The sequence below is a fragment of the Papio anubis genome, chromosome 14 (assembly GCF_008728515.1).
Source record: "Papio anubis isolate 15944 chromosome 14, Panubis1.0, whole genome shotgun sequence".
NCBI classification, from domain to species: Eukaryota; Metazoa; Chordata; class Mammalia; order Primates; family Cercopithecidae; genus Papio; species Papio anubis.
In genome coordinates, this window is record NC_044989.1 from 20,700,994 (window position 1) to 20,725,719 (window position 24,726).

Genomic DNA, 24,726 nt, shown 5'->3' on the forward strand with positions numbered 1-24,726 from the left:
ATATTCTCAATAAATATGTATAATTATTATATGTCAATTTTTTTAAAAAGACAGTTAAAGTCATGAAAATGCAAACCGGGAAAGCCCTCCTTGTCAAGAACAGGAGTCTCTTCTGTATTCGGAGAAGACCAAGGACGAAAAAATAACCACTCCTTCCTCCTGCCACCATACCTCTCTCCCTCATAGACAGTTAAGTCTTGGAGAAAATAAAGCATATGAAGGAAAGAAGCCTCACAGCCTATTTTGGCGAGAAAGGACTGGCATCTGAATCTAATGTTTAGTAAAACTGAAAAACGGGCAAGGATGGTGATATGGTTTGGCTCTGGGTCCCCGCCCAAATCTCATCTTGTAGCTCTCATAATTCCCACGTGTGTGGGAGGGACCTGGTGGGAGGTGATTGAATCACGGGGCAGGTCTTTCCCGTGCTGCTCTCGTGATTGCAAATGGGTCTCAGGAGATGTGGTGGTTTTAAAAACAGGAGTTTCTCCGCACAAGCTCTCTTTGCCAGCCGTCATCTACGTAAGATGTGACTTGCTCTCCCTCACCTTCCACCATGATTGTGAGACCTCCCCAGCCACATGGAACGGTGAGTCCAACAAACCTTTCTTTTGTAAATTGCCCAGTCTCAGGTATGTCTTTATCAGCAGCATGGAAACAGACTAATACAGACGGAGTTTTCTGATGCTACCAAGTTAACAACTCTATCCTGCCTGTATTCACACACACCTAAGACCCTACAAACTGTGACTGAGGATGAGGCAGGGGTGATGTCGAAAATATTTACAATGGGTATGACACGGGCCCTGATCAGTCAGCAGAGATGCAGCTGCAGCGGCCGATCCATGTGCAGTGGCTGAATGCCAGCCTAGGAGGGGGAGCCACTGAAGCCTTGGTGCTCCTCTGCCCTGAGCTGAACAGACCCTGCCCCGCCACGTGCCCGCCACAGCAGCCAGCGCCTCTGGGACCCCGCACCGAAGACCACCAAGCACTGGTCTTATTTAGTTCTTTAAGAATTCACTTGTTTAAACACAGCATCTGAGTTTTATAATCTCAAGAAGTTTAAAGCATGAGATTTTTAGAAACACATTAAAATGATAATTAAAGGAACTTAACTAGGGAAGGGTAAATAATGCTTGTCTCTTTTTGAGGATTGTGAAAACACAGCAATTCCCTGATCCACGATGAATATGGAATACAAATACTTAGAGTCACATCCGTGCCTGGTGTAAACACACAAGTTCATACCTCAGCGGACGGACACACACATATGTGTGTGCTCATGTACAACACGCCTTACCTGGACATGGCTGCCGCAAACTCCTCGGAGTTCTTGGTTTTCTTCAGCAAGGCTCTGCCCTCAGGGTTGAAGCCATACACCTCTTTCAGGGTGCACTGGCTGGTCTTCAGGATGAAGCTGCAGAGCTGGGGAACCTCCAGCTCAACCTGAGAATACAGGGTAGCATAGCATTGAGGTTGTCTATCAAGAATGAGAGGCGGCCCCTGAAGCCCAGGGCTTAGTCTCTAATCAGAGCACCAAAGGGAATTCTGCTGGGAACACCACTGCCTGCTCCTCAACACCACGTGCCTTATCAACATGCCTCCTGGGTGCTCCGTGCACCAACCTAGACTTAGTCCTATTGCTGGCCTTTTCCCCTCCCGGGGTAACACGTTTCTTAAGTTTGCCTCTGGGCACAGGAAGGAGGATGTCCTTTTATTGGTTCTAAAGTTACTCACTTCAATTATAAAGAGCTGTGGTTAAATAGAAGCGCTGCAGACTAGGAGTGAGAGTGAAGGAGAAAAACAGAAAGCAGGAAGAGGGCCATCCTCAGTTTCTACAGCAAATGTCCCCTTAATGTCACCCAAAAAACTGGTTTATATCTATTAGGGCCTATTTAGAGCTTCGCGTATAGCTGGAGTTTCAGCGGATCCCTACTTATTATCCAGCACTATTCAAATAACTTTAAAGAAATGTTGTACATGTGTGCTGTTCAATAGGGGAGCCAGCAGCCAGGGTGCCTGTTGAGCAGTTGAAATGCAGCTAATGTGACAACGAATATGAATTTTTAATTTCATTCCATTTAAATAGTCCAATGTGGCTCATGTCTACCATATTGGACAGCACAGACAAGAGCTACAGCACTATCTAAAAAAGGTGACTGCTCAGCTTGACTTCTCTTCCCCACCCAAACCCCAACAGCAGCCTATAGATCTGCTCCAGATGTACGTGACATGAGTACAACCAGTCTCAATAATAAGCAAAGTTTTATTTTAGAACAAACTATGTTTATATTTTTTTCTTCTTTCTATTCATTTTTCAGCAACAGATTCTGTTGGACTTAGACTATAAAAACTGCATTTCACAGTGCGATTCTGAGATGCCTGCCTCCCTTAGCTCACCTACTGGGCTTCTCTCACGCTGAAATCTACAGACCCACACTGCTTCTAATCTAGATCACGTAGTCCTATTGCATCTGGGAAGTTAACGGGAAAATACATCTGGCTTGCGAAATTTGGCGGGGGCAGACAACATCTCAGCAATGTGGCTGACTTACAAACAGAGGCAAAGTCCCAATGCTTTGATCAGATTACAACAGTTCTGGGATGATCTGCGTTTGCTCAGTACACAACCTCCGGGAAGGTCGCGTGTTGGGCACCCGCTGGAACAGGGCTGGGGGAAAGCTGTGGGCTCTGGGTCCCTCCCGCCTGCATCCTCCATACCTTGCAGTTGATCCTGGTGGCGCTTCTTGAATCAGCAGTCCCAGGGACTCCACTGGAACTCTCAGCCTCATAGTTGTATGTGTACTTCCGGAGGTGCTTGAATCGGGTCGTATCTCCTAACGTGGGGAGAAATACGTCAGCCACATAGGAGAAATAGCTCTCCCACGGACAGCCAGTTCTGGGCAGAGAGGGGCAGTGGCATAGATAATTAAAATGTAATTAAACTCAAATTAGTTTTTAATTGACTTTATATTATACTTAATTTTCCTTTATAGATTTGACTTCTCCATTATGTTTCTGCTGAGGCTAATGTTTAAATTAGCTGGCATGTCTTGAATATGTCGTCTGAGGCACAGGGAAGGGAGTGACAAGTGTCAAGTAATGGGGCTCAGAAAATCTGCATGAGACACCCTCTGGTAAATTAAGAGATGACAACATGACGCAAATAGTACTCTCTCTAAAGCTTTTTTAGCTTGAAAACGCCTTAATTCCGTGACTCTGAGACTACCAAATACTTGAGGCAAAGTTCATTAAGCATTAAGCGTAACTAACTTAAGAAACTCCTAGAAAGGAGTTTCTGGAGGTTTCCACTGTAGTTGAGAGGAATTTTCTGAACAATTGAAGAAAAAGAACATCTGGGTCCTGAGCCCAGCTGCAGTGATGGCAGATGTCCACCAGATGGCAGCGCTGCCCCATCAGACGTCCGCCCCGCGGCTCCAGCACACAGGGTCCCCTTGGAGGCCAGCTCCTTTGACCCCCAGGGGTCAGGTAAATAGGAAGGGGATGGAGGTCCGATTTCTGCACAAAGGTTAAAGTCAGTATTTCCTCACCCTCACATGCTTCGAATCAATGACTAGTCACTGATAAACAGGACAGTGATGTTTCTTCAAAGTATGCACAGGCCAGCGGAGTGTCAGTGCTTTCCCTCCCCCGCCCCCAGGCTGAACTCTTGGGACAGAACAGAAGGGCAGGTAGAGGAGAGTTGGCATCCCTTGCGTGTGGGCAGAGGCTCAAGGAACTTGCTTCCTGGGGTCAGAGCAGGGCACACCACGAGGCCATCTTAGCCCCTTAGAGTGTGGGGACCTCAGGGACCCGGGTGTAGGAGCGTGCATGGGGCTGGGCGCCCTTCCACGCCCCATGCGCAGATGCCTTACTTGGACAGACCGGGCTGACATTTTCCAGCATTTCCTTTTCTGTAAGACAGGAGAAAGAAATCTGTGAGCTTCCCACGTCTTCCCAGCGGGTGCTAGGGCCCGACAGGGGGACCACAGGCACAGGTTTCACCCTTCAGGAGGGAGGCAGGCTCCAGAGACCCCCTCCTCAGCCCCTCCATCCCATGCCCCCCATCCTGAGTCTGCAGGGGCCGCCAGCTGGTCCAGTCCCCCGCCTCGCCCTGGACCCTGTGGCTGCCCTCCCTCTGGCCTAGGCCCTGGCTGCCCCAGCCAACCTCGTGCCGCCGGCTCCCTCCCGCTCCCTCTGAGCCCGCAGCGCGGCCGCGCACTCACCGGCCCTGGCGCCAGCCAGCAGCAGCAGCAGCGCCGGCAGCGCCAGCAGCGCGGGCCTCGGCGGGCCCATGGCCGGCTGCGGTGGGGCGGCTCCTGGGCTGCGGCCTGGCCTCGGCCTCGCGGCCCTGGCTGGCTGGGCAGGCTCCTCAGCGACAGCAACCGAGAAGGGCACTCAGCCCCGCAGGTCTCGGTGGGAATGCGCGGCCGGCGCCCGCACCCCATTTATAGGAAGCCCAGGCTGCAAGAGCATCCGGATTGCAAAAGGTACAAAGGGCGCTTCCCGGGCCTGGCCTGTTTGCTTTTCTACACTGGCTTCTCTTTGAGCCTTGAAGAGCTTCAAGGGAGGGGGCCCACCTGGGATGCAGCTGCAACCACCCGGGGGGCTGGGTCCCAGGTGGGTTCCCTCCCCCCGAGCGTCTTCAAGGCTCTGGCACGGCCCTTCCTGTATCTCAGTGGGGCCATGGCTGGTGCCTCAGGGTCTGAGAAGCCTGCCCTGACCAGGGGTGCCTTCTTCAGATGACCCACCACGGGGACAAAATCCCTGCTTCTCCTGGACTGAAATGGGAGCCACGTGGAGAACCAGTCCTGAGCGCTGTCTTGGTGGAGGCATGTTCCCACCGGTTCCTTCTTTTCCATTTTGGTGAACCTTGGATTTGCACTGACACCCTAATCCTGATGAGTGTCTGTGGCTGTGGGGTTCAGCCTGTGCTGAAGGAGGAGAGAGAAGGGGGATGCAGGGAGTCTAGTGAGTGACCAGGCACTGCCCCTGAGGATGGGCGGCCTGCCTGGTCCCAGCAGGAGTCCAGGTGTCTGTCTTTAAGAAACCCCAGTGAGGAGAGGCCTCTGGGGAAGAGCAACCTCCCAGGGCCCACCTGTTTTGCCCAAAGTGTTCTTGGGGTGTTGAGAGCAGGCTTTCTCTACCTGCACCAGCTTCTGGGTTTCCTGCAGTGGTGGGGAGGCCGATGAGGAAACGCAACGTAGTGGACAGGACATGTCATATTCCTCATAGACATCTGGAATCTTCTCATGCATCGCTACCTTCTCTTCTAGGCACTGCCTATTTCCAAAGGAAACTTCAGCCCATGCTCGCTGCCTCTGCCCAGCTGTAGGGAATCAGTCGCAGTAGAATTTCAGCGTCACTCAGTTTACTAACCCAGGGCCAGGGTCACTCAGAAGGGGTTATTGATGGGATGGCACTATGATGGGCTGAATGAATGTCTGAGCCTGGCTGTATCCCCAAGGCACCGCCAATCTGGTTAGGGAGACAAGCTGTGTCGGCAGGAAACCGCTGGTGAGCAATTGTGGTAGGATAGAGGGGGCGCAAACCAGGTAGGTAGACCTGCTGGGGGGCCACCCAGGAAGGCGAGCGGGAGGCGGCCAGGAGCAAGCTGGATGAGTGCGGAGGGGAAGTGGACAGCGCCTGTTGCAGAAGTCAGTGTGTGCTCATTGTTACAACTTGTCAGCTTTGTTTGAATTATGAGATACCTCCAGATGTAACAAGCTTCTGGTGAAGACTGATGATCCCAGAAGGATCAATTCTGAAACAGTAACTATGTATAAAGATGCAGTTCCCTCAGAGGAGACTCATGGAAATTCCTTCGCCTGCTCCCTGCCCCTGGGCTCCACCCCTGTCCTTATTCAGATATTGTCATTAGCCATGAACTCCTATGGGCAGCTGAACTCCCTCCAGCGATCAGTGCTCTGCATCCACGGCGTATTAATGTTACTAAAGATGGATATTACAGAGGTCTCAACTCAAGGCTCGTCATACCTACACCACTGAATTGTGAAGGGTCTGGAAAAAGTAATTGCTCTGAAACCCCGTTTCTCTGAACACTTTATTTGAATTATTCTGTGTGGACTGACTTTCCACAGGGTTCGCTGCTGCTCGTGTGTGAGGAAATGGTCCTGCTTCCATGCATATTCACATTAAGGAGAATGGGTAAGAATATTCAGGTATAGAGAAGCCAAAAGGAGGTGTCGAGCTTTAACTTACAAGCACAAGTCAAAGCTTACTCTGTTGGGTGCAGATGAAACCAGGGTCCAATGGTCAGCATCAGTAGAGACCATATATATATATATATATATTTTGAGATGGAGTCTCCCTCTGTCACCCAGGCTGGAGTGCAGTGGCACAATCTCGGCTCACTGCAACCTCTGCCCCCCCCCAGGTGTAAACAATTCTCCTGCCTTAGCCTCCCAAGTAGCTGAGATAACAGGCATGTGCCACTACGCCCAGCTAATTTTTGTACTTTTAGTAGAGACGGTGTTTCACCATGTTGGTCAGGCTGGTCTCGAACTCCTGACCTCATGATCCACCCGCCTTGGCCTCTCAAAGTGCTGGGAGAATATCGTTTTTATGAAGTAGGAATCAAAAATGAATTTGATGACTTGGAGTCAGGGAAATGTTGTGAGATGCTTGGTTGTGCGGAGAGGACTGTCACCATCTTTAAAGGAAGAAACCTAAGACTCGGCTTCCTTTTCCTGATGGTCTTTGGCAAGTCTTCCCTGGGCTGGGCCCCAGCCAGCAGTACTTATCCCCTTGACAGGGTCTAGCACACAACCCCATAGAGCAAATGTTGAATTGTTGAGCTGACTTGAGTACACTCACAGAAATACTGTAAAGATTAACACGTAGATTTTTCTTCAATTACAAAATCCGCTTACATCCTTTGTCAAAGACTACATGGAAATATATTATTTCTGACCAAAGATATCACCCTTCATCCTGTTTCCTTTAGGTAGAGACACATCTGGTGTCACACAGATTAATCTCAGCTAGTGACTGTGACTTACCATCTCATCAATGCAGTCCTGTTGGGTGCACCATCAATCTGGGCGGTCATAGGGCTCTGGGTACCCATTGGAAAGCCACCTGACTAGAGGAATTTCAAGGCGTTAGATAATGCTGAATGTCCCAGTTACGTTCTCTAGAAGCAAAACTATCCATTGTGCCTATCTGCAGCTGACCAGAAGGGTCTTGGCCAAGCTCAGGGAATCATGGAAGCTAATAAAGAGCCCCAGCAGACCAATATTCTGAGTTTAGTGCTGTTCACATACTGAAGTAGGTGCTTAGAACATAATTTGCTGAATATGAACGAATGAATCTGCAGCATTCATCTATATCCTGTTTTCTATTTATGCATAGCGACCATGATGCTAAATAAATATTTCCAGTGACATAAAGCAAGGAAATACAATCTATACCAATTATTCCCAGCCATGCTGTTCCAAAATCTCATCTGGCAAATAGGGATCAGTGTTGACAATGATTAATTAGCCTATCTCTTTTCTGCCTATGACAGCATTATAATTGCAAATGATGCCCAGAAGCTGGAAAGTAAACTTCAAACATTGTAGATGGAACCGTGCCCACGGTGGCCTGTTCACCCAGTGACAGCAGGCATGTGTGAGCACGTGCACACACACACCCCCCCCTACATACACAAATGAGAAATATCGGAAAAAATGGCACATTTAGGTGAATGGTTCAGGTGGAAGATGGTAGGGTGAGCCGGTGTCAACCAAGTGTAGGCATTCCAGATGGATGATTAACCCCTGTGAGAAGCAAAAAGAAACTTTCCTTCTCCATCATTCTGCTACCCAAGAGATAAGGTAAGAATGTTGAGTCGCAGTTCCTCCTGGGAGAGAAGCCAGAAGTCAGCAGGGTTCAATGTGCAGTGAGGAGCTGCGTAAGTGAATTATCACCCTCTTGCTAGGTGGATGTCATCCTTCCACCCGCCCAGGGCTGGCTGCAGCCCCACCTGCTGCACTGAGTCTTTCTCTGGGACCAGCCCGGTTAGACTTTGTGGCTTGTGACTCTGATTCTCTGTCATTCAGTTTCTAGGCAGGACAATGATGATGAAAGGCCTTCATACAAACCTGCTGTTGTTGTCTTGAACTTACATTTTTCTCTTATAACATTATTTGATTTTTCGTGTGTTTACCTGTTACCTTGCTAACGACTGAGAGAAGCTGGAAGAGCGAGAACCCTGTGTAGTTCACAGATTTGTACCCCTTGTCCTCTCTTCCTCACTGACACCCTTGCTAGGCCAGGGAGATGGTAGCCAAGCAGTAAACGCTGTGATTATCATGTAATATGGTCCATGTGAATAGGTTTCTTTCATATGCACACTTCATTTTTACTCTTGGGTGTTGCTGCTTATGTTTACGTCTTAATTTAGAATGCACGGTGAACTTGGAGCTGTAGGAGAGAGGAAGGGTCTGGGAACTGGGGCCATGGGACAGTTTCTGCAGCTCTGGGTGGCAGTCCTTCATCTGTGTGATGAGAAGACAGGACTGGACGATCTATCTCTTAATCCCATTCAGCTCTGACTACTTCGATTCTATGGAAACTCTGGGACTGAAAAAACAAACACATACATTATTCTGGGCTCAAACCCCATGGCTCTTAGAAGCTGTGACTGAGGATCTAGAACCATCAAGCAGGAAGGATTTTCTGGGAGGCCGCCGAACTCTCCAAAGACCTGTGCCCACACTGCCCAAGAAATAGAACCCTTCATTCATTTCATACAGATTTCCAAATCAGGTGAGGGCACGCCCTCCTGGGGATACTGGGGCACAGGGAACTGCAACTCTCCGGAAGTTCTTCCCCACGTCTAGCTTTAGGCTTCATCTTTGCCTGACCTCGGATAAGCTTTCTTAGATATAACTTAGCATTTCCTTTGAAAGGCTTTTGGTCAGCTTTTGTCAGCCACTTCTTACACTTTTAAAAAAAGTTTTCTTTATGTTCTCTCAAGACTAAGGCTAGGAATGCATTACCTCAGAAGGCCGAAACCAGTGCTGGTGCTGGACAGCTGGGTGGATAAACACACCTCACCATTCCCACACCAGCACTGCTTCTCTTCACGTATTATGGAGCCCCTGAGCATGCTCCTCCGAGAGCTTCCAGACCAGGAGAAGGGCAGATCAGACCTCACAGCTAATAATGAGCGCACTTAATGTGCCCAGTGTGGGGTCTACACAGTTAAGACTATAGCGGTACGACGTGCGTCTCAGGGGTCCTGGAAGGGTGAGATTGAAATGGCTCTGGGATGGTCGGCAGGATTTGGGTAAATGAAGAGGGAGGCACACTGAAAGTGCAGCGGCAGGAAGCTGGGAACGTATTGGATGTGTCTGGTTGCCTGTGACGACGCCAGGTCACTGGAGTCTCTGGGGAGACGGGAGACAGGGGGATAGTCAGAGGGGGATACAGTTTGCTATGCCCAGGCCAGGGACAGAGCTTTCAGGCTGATGAAGCCTTTGACTTAATTTGACACTAAATGTAGTACATATGGCGTTGAAACTCGGCTGTGTAGAAGGCCATGAGAGTTGGGCTGAATTCTCCTTGTCCAGAGCTACGAAGGGAGATGTAGCAACAGGTATCTGTAGTCTCAAACATAGATAGGATCATAGAGACCAAATCATGACTAATAGTCTCATCTTTTAGATAGAGAAACTGGGGCCTCAACAGCCTAAGATGTTTTGTTTCATTTTGTTTTCTTTTGTTTTCTTGACAAGGACAGAGGTAGGGCGAGAACTTGGATCTTCAGTTTATAATCTAGGTTATTCATTCTACCCTAATTGAACTAAGTCTACATTGGCTACACAAATTGCTTGGAGATTGCTCTTTGGGTCAGGCACGGTGCCTCGTGCCTGTAATCCCAGCACTTTGGGAGGCCGAGACGGGTGGATCACCTGAGGTCAGGAGTTCAAGACCAGCCTGGCCAATATGGTGAAAACCCATCTCTGCTAGAAATACAAAAATTAGCCAGGCATAGTGGTCAGCACCTGTAATCCTAGCAACTTGGGAAGTTGAGGCAGACGAATCACTTGAACCCAGGAGGCGGAGGTTGCAGTGAGCCGAGATTATGCCATTGTATTCCAGCCAAATGACACACTGAGACTCCACCTAAAAAAAAAAAAAAAAAAAGACGAATCTTTGATTATCACTGTATTCTCTGTGTCTGGTGCCTCATGCCTGTAATTCCAGCACTTTGGGAGGCCGGGGCGGGTGGATCACCTGAGGTCAGGAGTTCAAGACCAGCCTGGCCAAGATGGTGAAAACCCATCTTTGCTAAAAATACAAAAATTAGCCAGGCATGGTGGCTGGCACCTGTAATCCCAGCTACTTGGGAGGCTGAGGCAGGAGAATCGCTTGAACCCAGGAGGTGGAGGTTGCAGTGAGCTGAGATTATGCCATTGTACTCTAGCTTAGATGACAGAGTAAGACTCCACCTAAAAAAAAAAAAGAATCTTTGATATCACTGTATTCTCTTGTGTGTTAGTCTGTTTTCATGCTGCTGTGAAGAAATACCTGAGACTGGGTAATCTATAAAGGAAAGAGGTTTAATTGATTTACAGTTCCACATGGCTGGTGGAGGCCTCAGGAAACTTACAATCATGGCATAAGATTAAGGAGAAGCAAGGACCTTCTTTACATGGCAGCAGGAGAGAGACGAGTGAGGAGCGAAGGGGAAAGAGCGCCTTATAAAACCATCAGATCTCGTGAGAACTCACTCACTGTCACAAGAACAGCCTGGGGGAAACCACCCCCATGATCCAATCACCTCCAACCAGGCCCTTCCCTAAACATGTAGGGATTGTGGGGATTACAATTCAAGATGAGATCTGGGTGGGGACACAGCCAAACCATATAATCTTATAATCTATTTCTTATTGAAAGTAAAAAATTTCATTGATTTTTTTTTTGTGGGTTTGTATTTAGAATCAATATGATTGTGTAACTCATTACATAGAATCATAGAAGTTCAGGGCCTAGAAGGGCCATAAGATTTTTGAATCCACCTCTTCTCCGTCAATCTGGAAATCCCTGGGCACTCATTAATAGGCTGCCTAACTGGTGGAATTTTATGAAATTAGATCATGTTCTAGGCAGCATGCAATGAAGAGCTTCCAGAAGGGAAGCCTCTCCAGCCTGTCTATCTACAGATGGCCATATGGAGCCTGCACATGTGTGTCAGTGCTCTGTGGTCATATGTCAGGTCTCTGCTATTTCTGTCCCCAATCTGGGGCATAGACCGTCCATCACAGGGAAAGCTGGGAATGGTCAGTACTGAGGTGGAAGTTTTTCTGACACCATCTTTACCTGGATTCTGAAGTTAAAACCAAATAACTACCAGAATGGCCTGATACCGTTTTCATCTGCATGTTTTTCCCTCTCTAATAGCATGGAGAGGGCTCATGCCATCACCAGAGCCCAGACTGCTTAGGTTACTTGGTCTCCAAATAAGACAGTGGGTGGAAGTGGGTCATTTAACACCAGGAATTTCTTGGGTTTCTCTTTTTAGTGGTGCACTTAACTTCTAATAGAGTTATTTCAAAAAAGTAATGGCCACCTTTAGGTGTTCTAAGGCCCATCCTGTACAGGAACTTTTAAAAAAACAGCTTTATTGAGAGAAAATTCACATAGCATAAAGTACATCAATTTAAAGTATGCAATTTGATGGGTTTTAGTATATTCACTTATCTTTGAATATACCAATGGATTCGCAACAATTTTAGAATATTTTAATCACCCCTAAAAGAACTCTGGTACCAATCGGCCATCACCCCTTAAGTTCCCTACCTGTCCAGCCATAGGCAACCACTAAGCTACTTTCTCTCTCTACAGAATTGCCTGTTTTGGACATTTCATATACAGGGGGCCAAACAATATGTGTTTTTTTGTGACTCCTTTTTTTCACTTCCTATATTTTCGAGGTTCATACATGTTGTAGCCTTTTATTCTTTTTTGTTACTGACTAATATTCCATTGTTTAGATATGCCACATTTTATTTATTCATCAATTAATATACATTTGCGCTGTTCTACTTAACAGCTATCAGGAATAATGCTGCTATGAATATCTGCATTCAAGTTTTTATGTAGACATACGCTTTCATTTCTCTTAGATGTATACTTATGACTGAAATTGCTGAGGAATATGGTAATTTTATGTTTAGTCATATGAGGAACTGAAAGATTGTTTTCCAAAGTGGCTACACCATTTTACACTCACACCAGCAATATATGAAAGTCCCAATCTCTCCACATCCTTGTCAACACTTGTTATGATCTGTTTTTTTTTTTTTATTATTATACCCATCCTAGTGGACATGAAGTGTACCTCATTGTGGTTTTTATTTGCATTTCTATGATGGCTATTGATGTTGAGCATCTTTTTGTGTTCTTCCTGGCAATTTGTATATCCTTTTTGGAGAAATGTCTACTCAAATTCTTTGGATTTTGAATTTTTAAATTGGAGTATTTGGACCTTTTATTATTAGGTTGTAAGAGTTATTTTTGCCTTCTGGATTCAGGTTCCTTATCAGACATAGCATTTGCAAATATTTTCTCTTATTCTGTGGGTTTTCTTTCCACTTTTCTTTGAAATACAAAAGTTTTTAATTTTGATGAAGTTCAATTAACGTTTTTCCTTTGTTGCTTTTCCTTTTGGTGTCATATGTAAGAAACTGTTGCCCAAAACATGGTCAAGGAATTTTACTCCTGTGTTTTCTTCTAGGAGGTTTATAGTTTTAGGTCTTATGTCTAAGGCTATGATCCATTTGGAGTTAATTTTTCATGTATAAAGGAATCCTTTTGAGCCTTGCTGTTAGAAATTTCCAGGTTCTGTGAGCCTGTAAGTGGCCCTGAGTTACCTCTTCTGCCTCCCTGCTAATAGGGTGTGACCTGTTCCCAATGCGGGTGACATCAGCCCTATTGCTCAATGAGCAGAATCAGTCCTTATCAGGGACTGTTCCTCCCTGGGGCTTTTCAAAGAAGTGACCAGAGTCCCAGTCACTGAGAGGACAGGCCCTGAACCCTTGCCTTTTTAGATTAAAAAAATAGAGATATTCTTGGTCTCCGAAGCTGAAATCCCAAGCTTCTTTTAGAGTCTGTAATGTCCTGATAACCCTTCTTCCCTTTTCATTCAGAAAGAAAGTGTTCAGTGGTTAGAGACATAAGGCTTACTCTGTATCCAAAACAGCTTAACATGTTTTACAAGGAAACATACAAAATTAGCAACAAATACATTTTTTAAAAAGTGACATCAAATACCTTGGAATGGTTGCTTTTGGTGTGAATGAGAAGAGGTGGGAGTGGGGATGCGGAGTAAGGATGGGGAACGAGAAACAAGCCGACAAAATGAGATAGTAACTTTCACAGACCAACAGTTGCAGTGTGCAGATGTTGAAGAGGGTGAATACTTAATCTCTGCTCCTCAGTGGCAACAGGAAATTGGCCTATCATTATAACTACATATATATTTAAACCCTAGTATTTCTCAAGCACCAAAAAATGGACCCATCATTGTGATAGTTAACTTTCATAAATGATCTCATTTGACATTCCAAAAAATCTGCAAAATAGATATTTTAACCAGCCATCTTACAAATGAGGGAGCCAGGGTTAAGTTGTATATAACTAACTAAATTCTATTGTCTTCATTATATAAGTACAAGTACCTAGAATGGGCAGTTATGAATATGTAAGATCAAATGACCAACATAAGATTGAGTCTCAGTGACTTTGGTGTAAGCACATGAGTTGCCCTCTATCTGCAGAAATAAGCTACTATCTTATTAGCAAGATCTGCAGTCACACAACACTTTATGATTTGTAAAGGGCTTTTGTTTCCATTATTTCTTTTAATCCTGGTAACTCTGTGAGTTTTACATTACACATCACAGGTGAGGCACCTGAAGCTCCTTGGGGTTAAAAGACTTTCCAGGATCACCTGGCATATAAATAGCTGAGCTAGAACTCAAACTCAGGTGTTGTGACTTTATATCCCATGCAGCTCATACTCCACCATCCTGAATCTCAATGAGAGGATTAGGAAACCCGAGATTCTTTATGGCATTTGTTAGAAAAATAAGGCAGGGGGATTCTGAGCCTCAGTGGGCTCCCAGGGAGGAGATGCAACATGAAAATATCACAGCAATTCGCTGCCAGAGAAGGAGATGGGAATTAGAGGCATTTCCTAGGGGCTACCTTTGATAACATCCAGATTTCTGATGAAATGTGCTTAGGGAAAAGCATAAACATGCGGAAATACCTGTGCTTGCTGCTGTTTGGATGTGTTCTTAATGTAAATGCTGTTTATTACAATTTTTTCCCTTCTATATGTCTTCATGCATTTTCCCCAAGTAGGTAAACAAGAAGCCGGGCTCAGCCATCTCAGTTGTTTTTTAATACTTACCGTGCACGTGTCCAAACTGTGGCTTTACATGGCTGATCCTACCGGATTAACGATCTGGAATGTGAGATACTGCATCACACCCAGAAAATACCTCTGAAAATGAGTTGGTATGAAATGATGTGTCTGTCGCTCATTTTGGACCAGGCCCTGGCACTGGAGTCCCTTGGGGAACACTGGCCAATGGCCTTCTCCACCACTGGCTGACCCCCAGGCAAAGCTGGAGGCCAGCTCAGTCATTTAATTTGAACAAATCCAATAGAAAATGGTAAATTGAGGCAATTAATTAAAATCATTCTGTTCTTCTTGACTCTTGCACCTTTTCTGCCTGGACAATTTAGTTGAAAGTGGTGATGGATGCCTGAATTATCCAGATAATTACTTCTTTCTCCTTTCATTAATAACAGCCGTGGCTCCTTGTGAGAAGGCAGATGAGCTATTTGCTCCCTTACTGGTCAGAGAAGTAAGAGTCTTCCTGAAAGGAGGGAGGCTGAGAGGTGGGAGAGTCAAGCGGCACAGGCAGCTTCTGAATCTGCCTCACTGAGGACGAGCCCCATCCTCAGGGCAGGTCAGCTCCGGTCTTGAGACTGATTCCCCTCCTAACACCGCTTCCTTCTCACCCCATCTCTCCCCTTTCTCCTCTCTTTCTCTCTCCACGGCACTCACTCTCTCGCCCCAACACCAAATCTCAGTAGCAATCTCCACCCTCATTGGGAAGGTGGTCTGTCCTGTTCTTCCTCCTCTTTCTCACCCTTGCCATCTGGTGTCCCAATATCTCTGAGTTGGTTGGTTTTCTGAGTTATTTTGTGAACGGGGATGCTGGCACATGTGGAATTTGCTACTTGGCTGCCTTAACAAAGTACCACAGACTGGGTGGCATAAACAATAGACACTGATTTCCTCACAGCTCTGGATTCTGGAAGCTCAACATCAAGGTACTAGCAGAGTTGGTTTCTTTTTTCCCCCTCATTGCTGGATTCGGGATTTTGTTTTTTGTTGTTGTTTTGTTTTGCTTTCTGTTTTGTTTCAAGGTGGTGTCTCACTCTGTCACCCAGGCTGGAGTGCAGTGGCGCAATCTCAGCTCACTGCAACCTTCGCCTCCTGGCTTCAAGCAGTTCTCCTGCATCAGCCTCTTGAGTAGCTGGGATTACAGGCAACCGCCATCACACCCAGCTAATTTTTGTATTTTTAGTAGAGATGGGGTTTCACCATGTTGGCCAGGCTGGTCTCGAACTCCTGAACTCAGGTGATCCACCCACCTTGGTCTCCCAAAGTGCTGGGATTACAGGCGTGAGCCACCATGCCTGGCCTGGATTTGGTTTTTAATATTTAAGGTTTTTTGGTGTACATATATTCATAAGTTAAATGGGACTGTATTTTTTCCTATCCTTTTGATTTTACTTTATGTGTTTATAACTCTGATAAGCAGCATATAGATAAATACTTTTTAAAATTTTACTTTTTAAATTGATGAATAATAGTTATGCATATTCATGGGGTACATGTACATGGGATACATATAATGTAATCAAATTAGGGTAATTAGCATATTCATAATCTCAAACATTGATCATTTCTTTGTGTTGGGAACAGTCAATATTCTCCTAGCTATTTGAAACTATGTAACGTAACATATTATTGTTACCTATAGTCATCCTCAGGTGCAGTAGAACACTAGAACTAGAATCTATCCTGCTGTAATTTTGTATCCTTAACAAATCTCTCCCTATCCTTCCCGTCCCTGACATTCCCAGCCTCTAGTATCCTCTGTTCTACTTTTAACTTCCATGAGATTAGAGCTGGTTTCTTTTGAGGCCTCTCTGCTTAGCTTATAGATGGCCATCTTCTCCTTGCATCTACATGTGGTCTTCCCTCTGTGCATGTCTGTGCCCTGAGCTCTCCTCATAAGGACAACAGTCATATTAGATTAGGGCTCATCCTAACAACCTCCTCTAATCTCGTTACCTCTCTGAAGATCCTATCTGCAAATATGGTCACATTTGGGGTTAGGGTTTCAACACATGCTTTACTTTGCTCGGGCTGCCTTAACAAAACAGCTTCAACGACAGAAATGTATTTTCTCACAGTTCTGCAGGCTAGAAGGTTGAGATCAGAAGGAGGGCTGTCTCCCTTGCTTTCAGACAGCTGCCTTTTCACTGCATCTTCACATGGAAGGAGGATGAGTGGGGAGAGAGCTCTCTGGCACCTTTTATAAGGGCACTAATTCAATCATGAGGGTCCCACCCTCATAACCTCACCTAAACCTAATCACCTCCCACGGGCCCCATCTCTATATACCATCACACAGGTGGTTAGGGCTTCAACATATGGATTTTTGGGGGGCAGAACTGAGCCCCTAATAGCTTGAATGGGAACTGCAAACAAAAATACGTGAGCTCCTTACAGTTGGAATGGTACAGGTCTACACTTCTGGCATTTCCTGAGAAAGGTTTCCAAAATCTTTGATAAGACTCTGTCAGCTGACTAGCTGACCAGGCACAATGGCCCAATGGTCTTGAGAGTGCCTCGAATGTGGCCTGCCCAGTGTCTGAGTGCTTCCTGAGATGGGCTTTGGTCGTGGTGTGTGCGGCAATGGAGAAATGTTGTTGGAGGTTGCCTCTAGGGCACAACACTGGCAGATTTGCTACTGTACTCTGGTGACCACACAGCCATGAAATCCTGTGGCATTCATTCCAGGAGTAGGACAAATCCAGAAAACTACTGCCCTAGAACACTCATAAAGCCTTTGAGCAGCAGCAGAATAACCCAGGAAGAAGAACGATAAAACTTGTTGACTTTTGCCCTTTGGAGGCTATTTTTCTCCTAGCAGAGCAAATGCATCCCTAGGGGATTAAAGGCAGGCTCCAGAGAGCTATGGACTCCCACGCACCTTCAAGCCAGCAATCCTGTTAGCTCCAGAGATAACACGGCCGCTAACCTTGGCCTTCTCAGGAAGGGCAGGTCAGGGCTTTGATGCTGTGAGTGATGTGGTTGGGAAACAAGAGATATAAGGGTGTCCCTTGCACAAAAGAAACACACTAAAATAACTATAAATTAGAAAAAGATTTATTTACATGAGATATTAGACTTCTTCAGGAAAGTACTGGAAGAAATATTTTTGGCTATTTATGATATTTTTAAAGTGACATCATAAGAAGAAAGGCACAATAATAGTATATCTGGTAAAAATGATATTAAACTAAGACAAAAAATTATATTGCTTGTCTAAGTAGTATGATGAACACAACAGCAGTTTGGCTCCATTATGGTCAGAAAATTGACTCTCTGATTTCAATCTTTTAAATGTGTTGAGGCTTGTTTATGGCACAGATGATGGTCTATATTGGTGAACATTCCATGAGCACTTGATAAAAAGTACGTATTCTGCTGAGTTTGGTGTAGTTTTCTACAAGTGGCAATTAAATCTTGTTGGCTGAGGGTGTTGTTGACTTCCTTTACATCCTTGCTGATTTTGTCTGCTGGTTCCATTAATTGCTGAGAATGGGGTATTGACGTCGGCACTTATAAATGAAGCTGGGGCTCAAAAGCCAAAACCAAACACACTGTGGCCTCCAGCTCTCAATCAATCAATAAATCAGTGACAAAGCGTTTATTGGTTAATTTCAGCATCCTTGGCCATATCCTGGATGGTGAAGGAAAGAGGAGATATGGGCTTAGTTAAGAAAACTTGGTATTTACATCATGTATGAAATAGATATCTATAGTTTCATGCTGATGTGCAGAAACATTTGTAAGTTCCCTTTCTAAAGATTTTTGTTTTTTGCTCTTGTTGCCCAGGCTGGAGTGCAATGGTGCAATCTCGGCTCACTGCAACCTCTGCCTCCCAGGTTCAAGTTATTCTCCTGCCTCAGCCTTCCGAGTAGCTGGGATTACAGGTATGTGCCACCACACCTGGCTACTTTTTGTATTTTTTGTAGGGATTGGGTTTCTCCATGTTAGTCAGACTGGTCTCGAACTCCTTAGCTCTGGCAATCCACCTGCCTTGGCCTCCCAAAGTGTTGGGATTACAGGCGTGAGCCACTGTGCCTGGCCCCTAAATAATTTTATATGTGTTCAGTCAATTCATCCTGTTAACCAGACTTGGTTCTAGGTAACCATATAGAGCAATAAGAAGAAAGGCAGGCCTTCCACATGCTGGGTGATCTATGGAGCAGCTTACCCTTGTTACAGAACAAGTGGATCCTACACAAACTCAGAAGATACCCACCATTTATGCAAGGCTAGGCACTGATGCTTCCTTTGTTCATGCATCTCTTCTTTTTAAGGATGTGGACTACCAGCGTGGCTAGGAATGCAAGCTCTGAAGCCAGGGGCCTGTTCAGTTCGGCCACTCACTAGCTGTGTCATTTGGGGCATGTTATTTAATTCCTTGGGCTTCTGTTTCCCTATCTGTAAAAAGGAGATCACAATAAATGGTACCTACCTGATAGGGTTTTATATTTATTAAATAAGTTAATACAGATAAGATATTTGGCACAGTGCTGGTACTTAGTTAATAGTCCATAAATATTAGTTATTATCATTGGTCTGTCAATATATCCTTTCATGTTCAGTTCCCTTTCTTCTATGGGTCTGGGACCTTCCGGTGTGCAGACATTACATCCACTTCAGACTCTTCCCCAAGGATACCAAGATGAGTACAAAGTGTTTTCCTTTAGTTTACTTTTAGCAACACCTATATAGATAGTCAAACTATAAGACCAAATATCACCTTAAGAGAGGTAAAGTGGCTTCTGGAGTCATGGGTGGTGGCCAAGTAAGATGAACTGTTTTTGCAAAAGACCCCAAACTTCTGAGAGATTTTGCACATCATTCCTTTGGAGGCTAGCAGAATGGTCAATGGACATTTTTGTGCTACTTGTGTTTTATTAAATATGTCCATCTTTTTTTACTAGGTGGATTTAACGTTTTTAGTGGAAATGCTAACTTCTTATTTTATAAAAAATTTGCTCTTGCTTCTTATTTGGTATCTTTATATCCTCTGTGTAGTGTCTGCAGAAACTATGAAACTTTCAAATTATTTTTTCAGGTAGGCTATCCCTTCATCTCTCTTTAACATCTATGAAAAACAAGTAATAATCTTCTCACATAATTTATAAAAAATCATCCAAAGCATAGCTATGGGATAGCATTTGCAATTCAATTAAAAAAATCCATGGTTGGGCTGAAAGTTGAGTTACCTTAGAATGTCCCCAATGGTGTGGGGGATGTGCAGGGCTGCCCTGATCACCAGTATCCAGGACCCCAGCCCCCAGTTAGTAAACCCTTACAGTGAAGTCTGTTAGAGAGTATTCTAATGTTAAGGAATTTAGAGCTGGAATTCATCGTTTTGTGATTTGTTATAGTAGGGAAATACTTTCAACATTTTAGTTTCATTAAAGATGAATACTACACAACAAAATGCCCCTCCCATCCACTAACCCTATCAGTTGTTCCAAACCTTCTCAAGGCTCTGGCTCTCCCAGATCTCCCTCACAAGGGAGAAAGGACTTTCAGCTCTTGGGGAAGTTTCTTAGTGTCCAATAATCTTCTTTACTTCACTCACCAAGTGTAGGGGTTTAAGGAAGCCACGATTCTTTAATTTTTATTCCCCCTCCTCTCACCCTCTGAATTCTACATTAATTATTTTTTGACCGTCACAACTCTTTTAAAACCACATTATCATATTATTCAAAAGATGTCCATTACAGGGTCTGGTTTCAACTTATACATACATTCTCAATATATATTTACGGACCATCAAGGCTTTTGTATGCCAGGTTAAGGATTCTAGATTCCCCATAAAAAGGAAGATTCAGTGAGGGATCTTGTATATGGAGAGATGAATCCTGCAGAAACAAATACACTTAAATAGAGGACAGAGAAAACAGGAACATGGAAAAGAGAGGCCCAAAAATAAGAAAATATACAGAAGAGAGTGGTGGTGCTGATCTTGCTTGCCCCAACCCTCCCTAAGTGGAGATGGCCATTGAAGGCTCAAGTCTAGGCTTTGCCCACCTGGGCTCTGAGCCCATGAGACCAAGGCTCACAGGATCTGTCCATGAGACACCTCTTCCTCACTAATCAGTCAAACCAGTAGTGGATCTTCCTGTCCTAAACCTGGTTCCACTGTGCACAGAGAGCCCCTGAGTCCCATGTCCTAAAACATGTGAAGGTTGATTAGACCAATTGGGTCATTCTTGTCATAGTGAACCAAATAAGACTCCAGGGGCCAAGGGGAAAAAGCACTCGGGGCACAAAGCACCTGCTCCAAGAATTAAATTTTCTGCAAGCCCGGCTGCTGAAACAGCCTGGTGTAACCCTAAGACCAGTTTTGCCTAGTAGCTGCTAAAACAACGTGCCTCTAAGATTAATTTTACCTACCACTGTCACTCACCAGTCAGAGCTTGCCAGCTCCCAAAAGCTTCTCCAGTGCCAAAGAGTTTTCTTTCAAAACAATATATGACATTTCTCTTTCTGATAAAACTCCCAATCTTCTCTTTGTTCTTCAGGCATAGGGAAGACCAGGCAGTCTGTGTGTTTACCTTGAATTGCAACTCTTACTTCCCAAATAAAAGGTTTTAAATTTGGAGATTTGTCTCTGTATATTATTTGACTTCAGCAGATACAGTCTCTGTGAAAGCAGTGGTGCAGCACAATGGTTGAGAACCGTGGCATCTAAAACTAGCTGGCCTGGGCTTGAGCCCTACTTAGGCATTTATTAGTCATGTGATTTTGAGCAAGTCACTTGACTTTCTTACACATTAGTTTCCTCACTCTAAAGATGGAAATAATCACAGCCCTACCTTACAAAGTTGCTCTTGTGATAAGAATTAAATGAATTAACATGGCTTAACAGCATCTGGCAAAAGTAGGTAAGGACTTATACAAACTTTAGCTGTATACATTGTTGTTATTGTTTCATTGTTATGTGTGCACAAATCATGGTTTGCAGGACATCTCCACTTACTGGAGCTTGCATGGCTGATGCACCGCCTAGCCCTTGCTAGCTCCTCTTCTGTTGCCCTCTGCTTCCAGCAGAATGGGCTTTCTCTGGAAGTAAAATGTGAGCACCTGTCTGTTAGTTTGAACCATGTGTGACATTGCCATTTTTTATAGGTCACAAATTATTGAACATTGAAGATTTTCTATGGCTTAATCTAAAATAATGCTCTTGGCATAAACCTGCACACCAACCTGCATTCACACTCTGAATTGTGATCTCGACCTCCGTTTTGAGAACCAGCTCTAGTGTCAGCTCTTTGAGTCCTAGACTTGCCCATTTTGGGCTTGCTACCTCCTCTGTTAACCCTAAGGGCTGAGGAGTGATAATAATGATGATAATAATAGAGGATCCTCTATAGCTAAAGGGTATATATGATAGTTGTAAGGGGAACAGAAATCACTCCAACTTAGAATAGTGTGACTGGCATATGTACCCTCAGGTTAGAGTAGTTACAACATAAGACATAGATGGTCACATAGTAGCCTTTCACCCCATCTGCCTCATAAGGATCCCTAACTTCAAAAGACTAATGTTAATTAGTAAGTGATAGTGGTCAACTTCCAGTTTAACATTAAAATATTTACATATCATGGGGCTACTTCCTAGTCACAGAGCAGATACTGTCACAAAAAGCTGTTTTTTCCACACCAACAGAAATGTGAGCGAAGCATATAAACAGACATTTCCTGGCAAAGGACATAATTCTTAAACCTATAAAAAGGTGCCTATTCTATCTTATAATAAGAAAAAACAATCAGGTGCAGTGGCTCATGCTTATAATCCCAACGCTTTGGGAGGCCGAGGCAGGAGGATTGCTTGAGCCCAGGGTTTCAAGACCAATCTGGGCGATAAAAAGTTTTTTTTAAAAATTAAAAAACTAACTGGGTGTAGTGGCACGCACCTGTGAGTCCCAGTTACTGGGGAGACTGAGGGGCTTGAGCTGGGGATGTTGAGGATGCAATGAGCCATAATCATGTCACTGTACTCCAGCCTGGGTGATAGAACAAGACCCTGCCTCAAAAACAAACAAACAAACAAACAAACAAAAAACTCCAGCCATAATTACACTGAGTTACACATGATCAACTTCCTAGGAGTTGGAGAGTGATACATCTCTCTAGTGAGATGTGAGGGAGGAGGGGACTGATATTCCTATTGACTCACTTCTCTAGACCCAACTCCTATTGTTTCTCCAGACTCAGTTTCAGGTTTGAAGATAAAGCTTCTTTAAGAGGTCAGTTACAGAATGCAAGATCATCTTGTGTTTATGTGCCATATGCTCTCATTTCATGACTGTCATTCATCTCATATCTCATCTCATCTCATCTCATCTCATCTCATCTCATCTCACTGGTCCTGTCCTGAGTCCTGTTAAGTCCTCTTTGCTGTACTAGCCACCCAGGAAAGACATACATGACACTATCCTTGACCTCCAAAAAAGTCAGAAAGGCAAACAGTAAGTAGAAGAAAATGTTAGGATTCTGATGCATCTTCTTTGCTCCAGATTCAGGGTTCAGGAGCTTATTTTCCCCCAGTTTTTGGATAAACAGCCAAATAGTTGAATCTCATATTCTAGAGGGAGTGGAGAGACATCACCTTGCCATAACACACCAGCTTTCCTGGGAGTAAAGTCAAGTTGGAATGCTATCTGTCAGTGGCAATTCCACTGAATATATCAAACCTTGCATCTCTCTTCTCTCCTTTTTTTTTGTAGTGAGATTGATGGAGTAAATATCTCCTTGGTACTTTGCAGAGAGATGTGTTTGCATGAGGAGGCAGGAATCTATTCTATTTGGATTGAGAACTTTTTGCAGTCACAAGTGATGAGTAATAGCAAAAAAAAAAAAAGTTATGAATTACAGTTTATGATTTCCATTACTCTTCCCACCTCCCCTTGGGCTAGGAACTTCTTTCCTGGGCAGAGACAGATACCTTTTTCCTGTCTGGCTCTGCTTGTAGTGTGTTAAGAAGGCAGCAAGGTGGCCCCTAAGAGTTTCTTCCCATCCGGTGATTTGTATATTCCTGAATCTGCTCACATGTTTCAGACAACAGACCAATTGCTCTGCCTTTGTTGTTCTCCCTCCTGCTTTTGAAGGATCTTATTTTATGTGTTGTGCCCTCTCTCTCGTATCTCCAGGTTCTGCTTGTTGGCAACATGGTCATTCCAAGCATTGGAATTAGGCTTGGGTGTGCCTTCTGCTTCAGGTCTCAGTGGTTGGGATGGCAATAGGCAAATTGTTTAATTTCTTAGAATCCATTTTCTCATCTTTAAAAGATCAATAAGAACCTTCTTATTACTGCACAGATTTTGAAACCAGACATTTGGTTCCATTCTGGCTTTGCTGTTTCCTAGCTATAAGCCCTTGATATCAACTTTACTTCTCTGCTTGTCAGTTTTCTCACCTGCAAAGTGGGGGTGATCATACCACTAACTTCATAAGGGTTGCGAGGTTTAAGTGAATAAATAAATGTAAAGTGCTTATAACAATGTCTGGCATAAATTAATTACTCAATAAATGTTAAATATCATTATTATCTCTCAGGGTCATTCTGAGGATTAACCAGGAAAAAATATATAAAGTGATTAGAACACTGCATATAAAGCATGCTACGTTGTTTCCACATGAATCTTATCAAATCCCTACAGCCTTAAAAGTATTATTTTATCCTGAATCCCTAGCCACTCCTCTCTTTATTCCTCCTGAATTTTCCCACAATGTACTTCTCCAAAATGTAGATCACACACATTGTCTCCATTTTCTCACTTCCATTCACTTCTCAGCTCAATGCAATCCAGTATAGGATAGGCCCTCTCCATCACTCAAAAACAAGGAAACTGTCCTTTTAATGTTGCCAGAGCTCATTGGACAAATCCAGGGGCAGCATCTGAATTTTTATCCTGCTTGATCTGCCCACAGCTTTTGACCCTGATGGGCATTGTATAATTCTTGAAGCCCTTATCTCCCCTGGGTTTCATGTCATCACTTTCTGCTAATCCTCCTGCCATCTTGCATGCAGGATCTTTGTGGCCTGCTTTACAGCTGTTGCTCTCCCTCTTCTTTAAACATTGGTCTTCTCCTGGCCTCTGTCCTTGCTACTCTTCATTTCACCTATTCTATGGCTTCAACTTCTACCTCTATGTTGAGAGCACCACATTTATAGCTTCAGCTCAGTTTCCTTCTCTGAGCCCCTCACCTAACAAATATAATGGACAAACCCATCCAATTGGATGCCCTGGAGGCATCTTAAACACAAAGTGTTTAAAACTGAATACATCATCTCACCTACCCTTGAC

At 44.5% G+C, this 24,726-nt stretch overlaps 1 protein-coding gene across 1 annotated transcript in view; it reads right to left on the minus strand.

The window, feature by feature from the left end:
- APOB (apolipoprotein B) overlaps positions 1–4,417 on the minus strand; it is a 42,316-nt gene extending 37,899 nt beyond the window's left edge. Inside the window, exons 1-4 of the mRNA XM_021924617.2 lie at positions 4,224–4,417; positions 3,873–3,911; positions 2,719–2,834; positions 1,298–1,443 (exon numbers count right to left, since the gene is read on the minus strand). Coding sequence (XP_021780309.2) covers positions 1,298–1,443; positions 2,719–2,834; positions 3,873–3,911; positions 4,224–4,293 — 371 coding nt within the window. The 5' untranslated portion in view covers positions 4,294–4,417. The remainder of the gene's footprint in view (positions 1–1,297; positions 1,444–2,718; positions 2,835–3,872; positions 3,912–4,223) is intronic.
- Between the last annotated feature and the right edge of the window lie 20,309 nt (positions 4,418–24,726).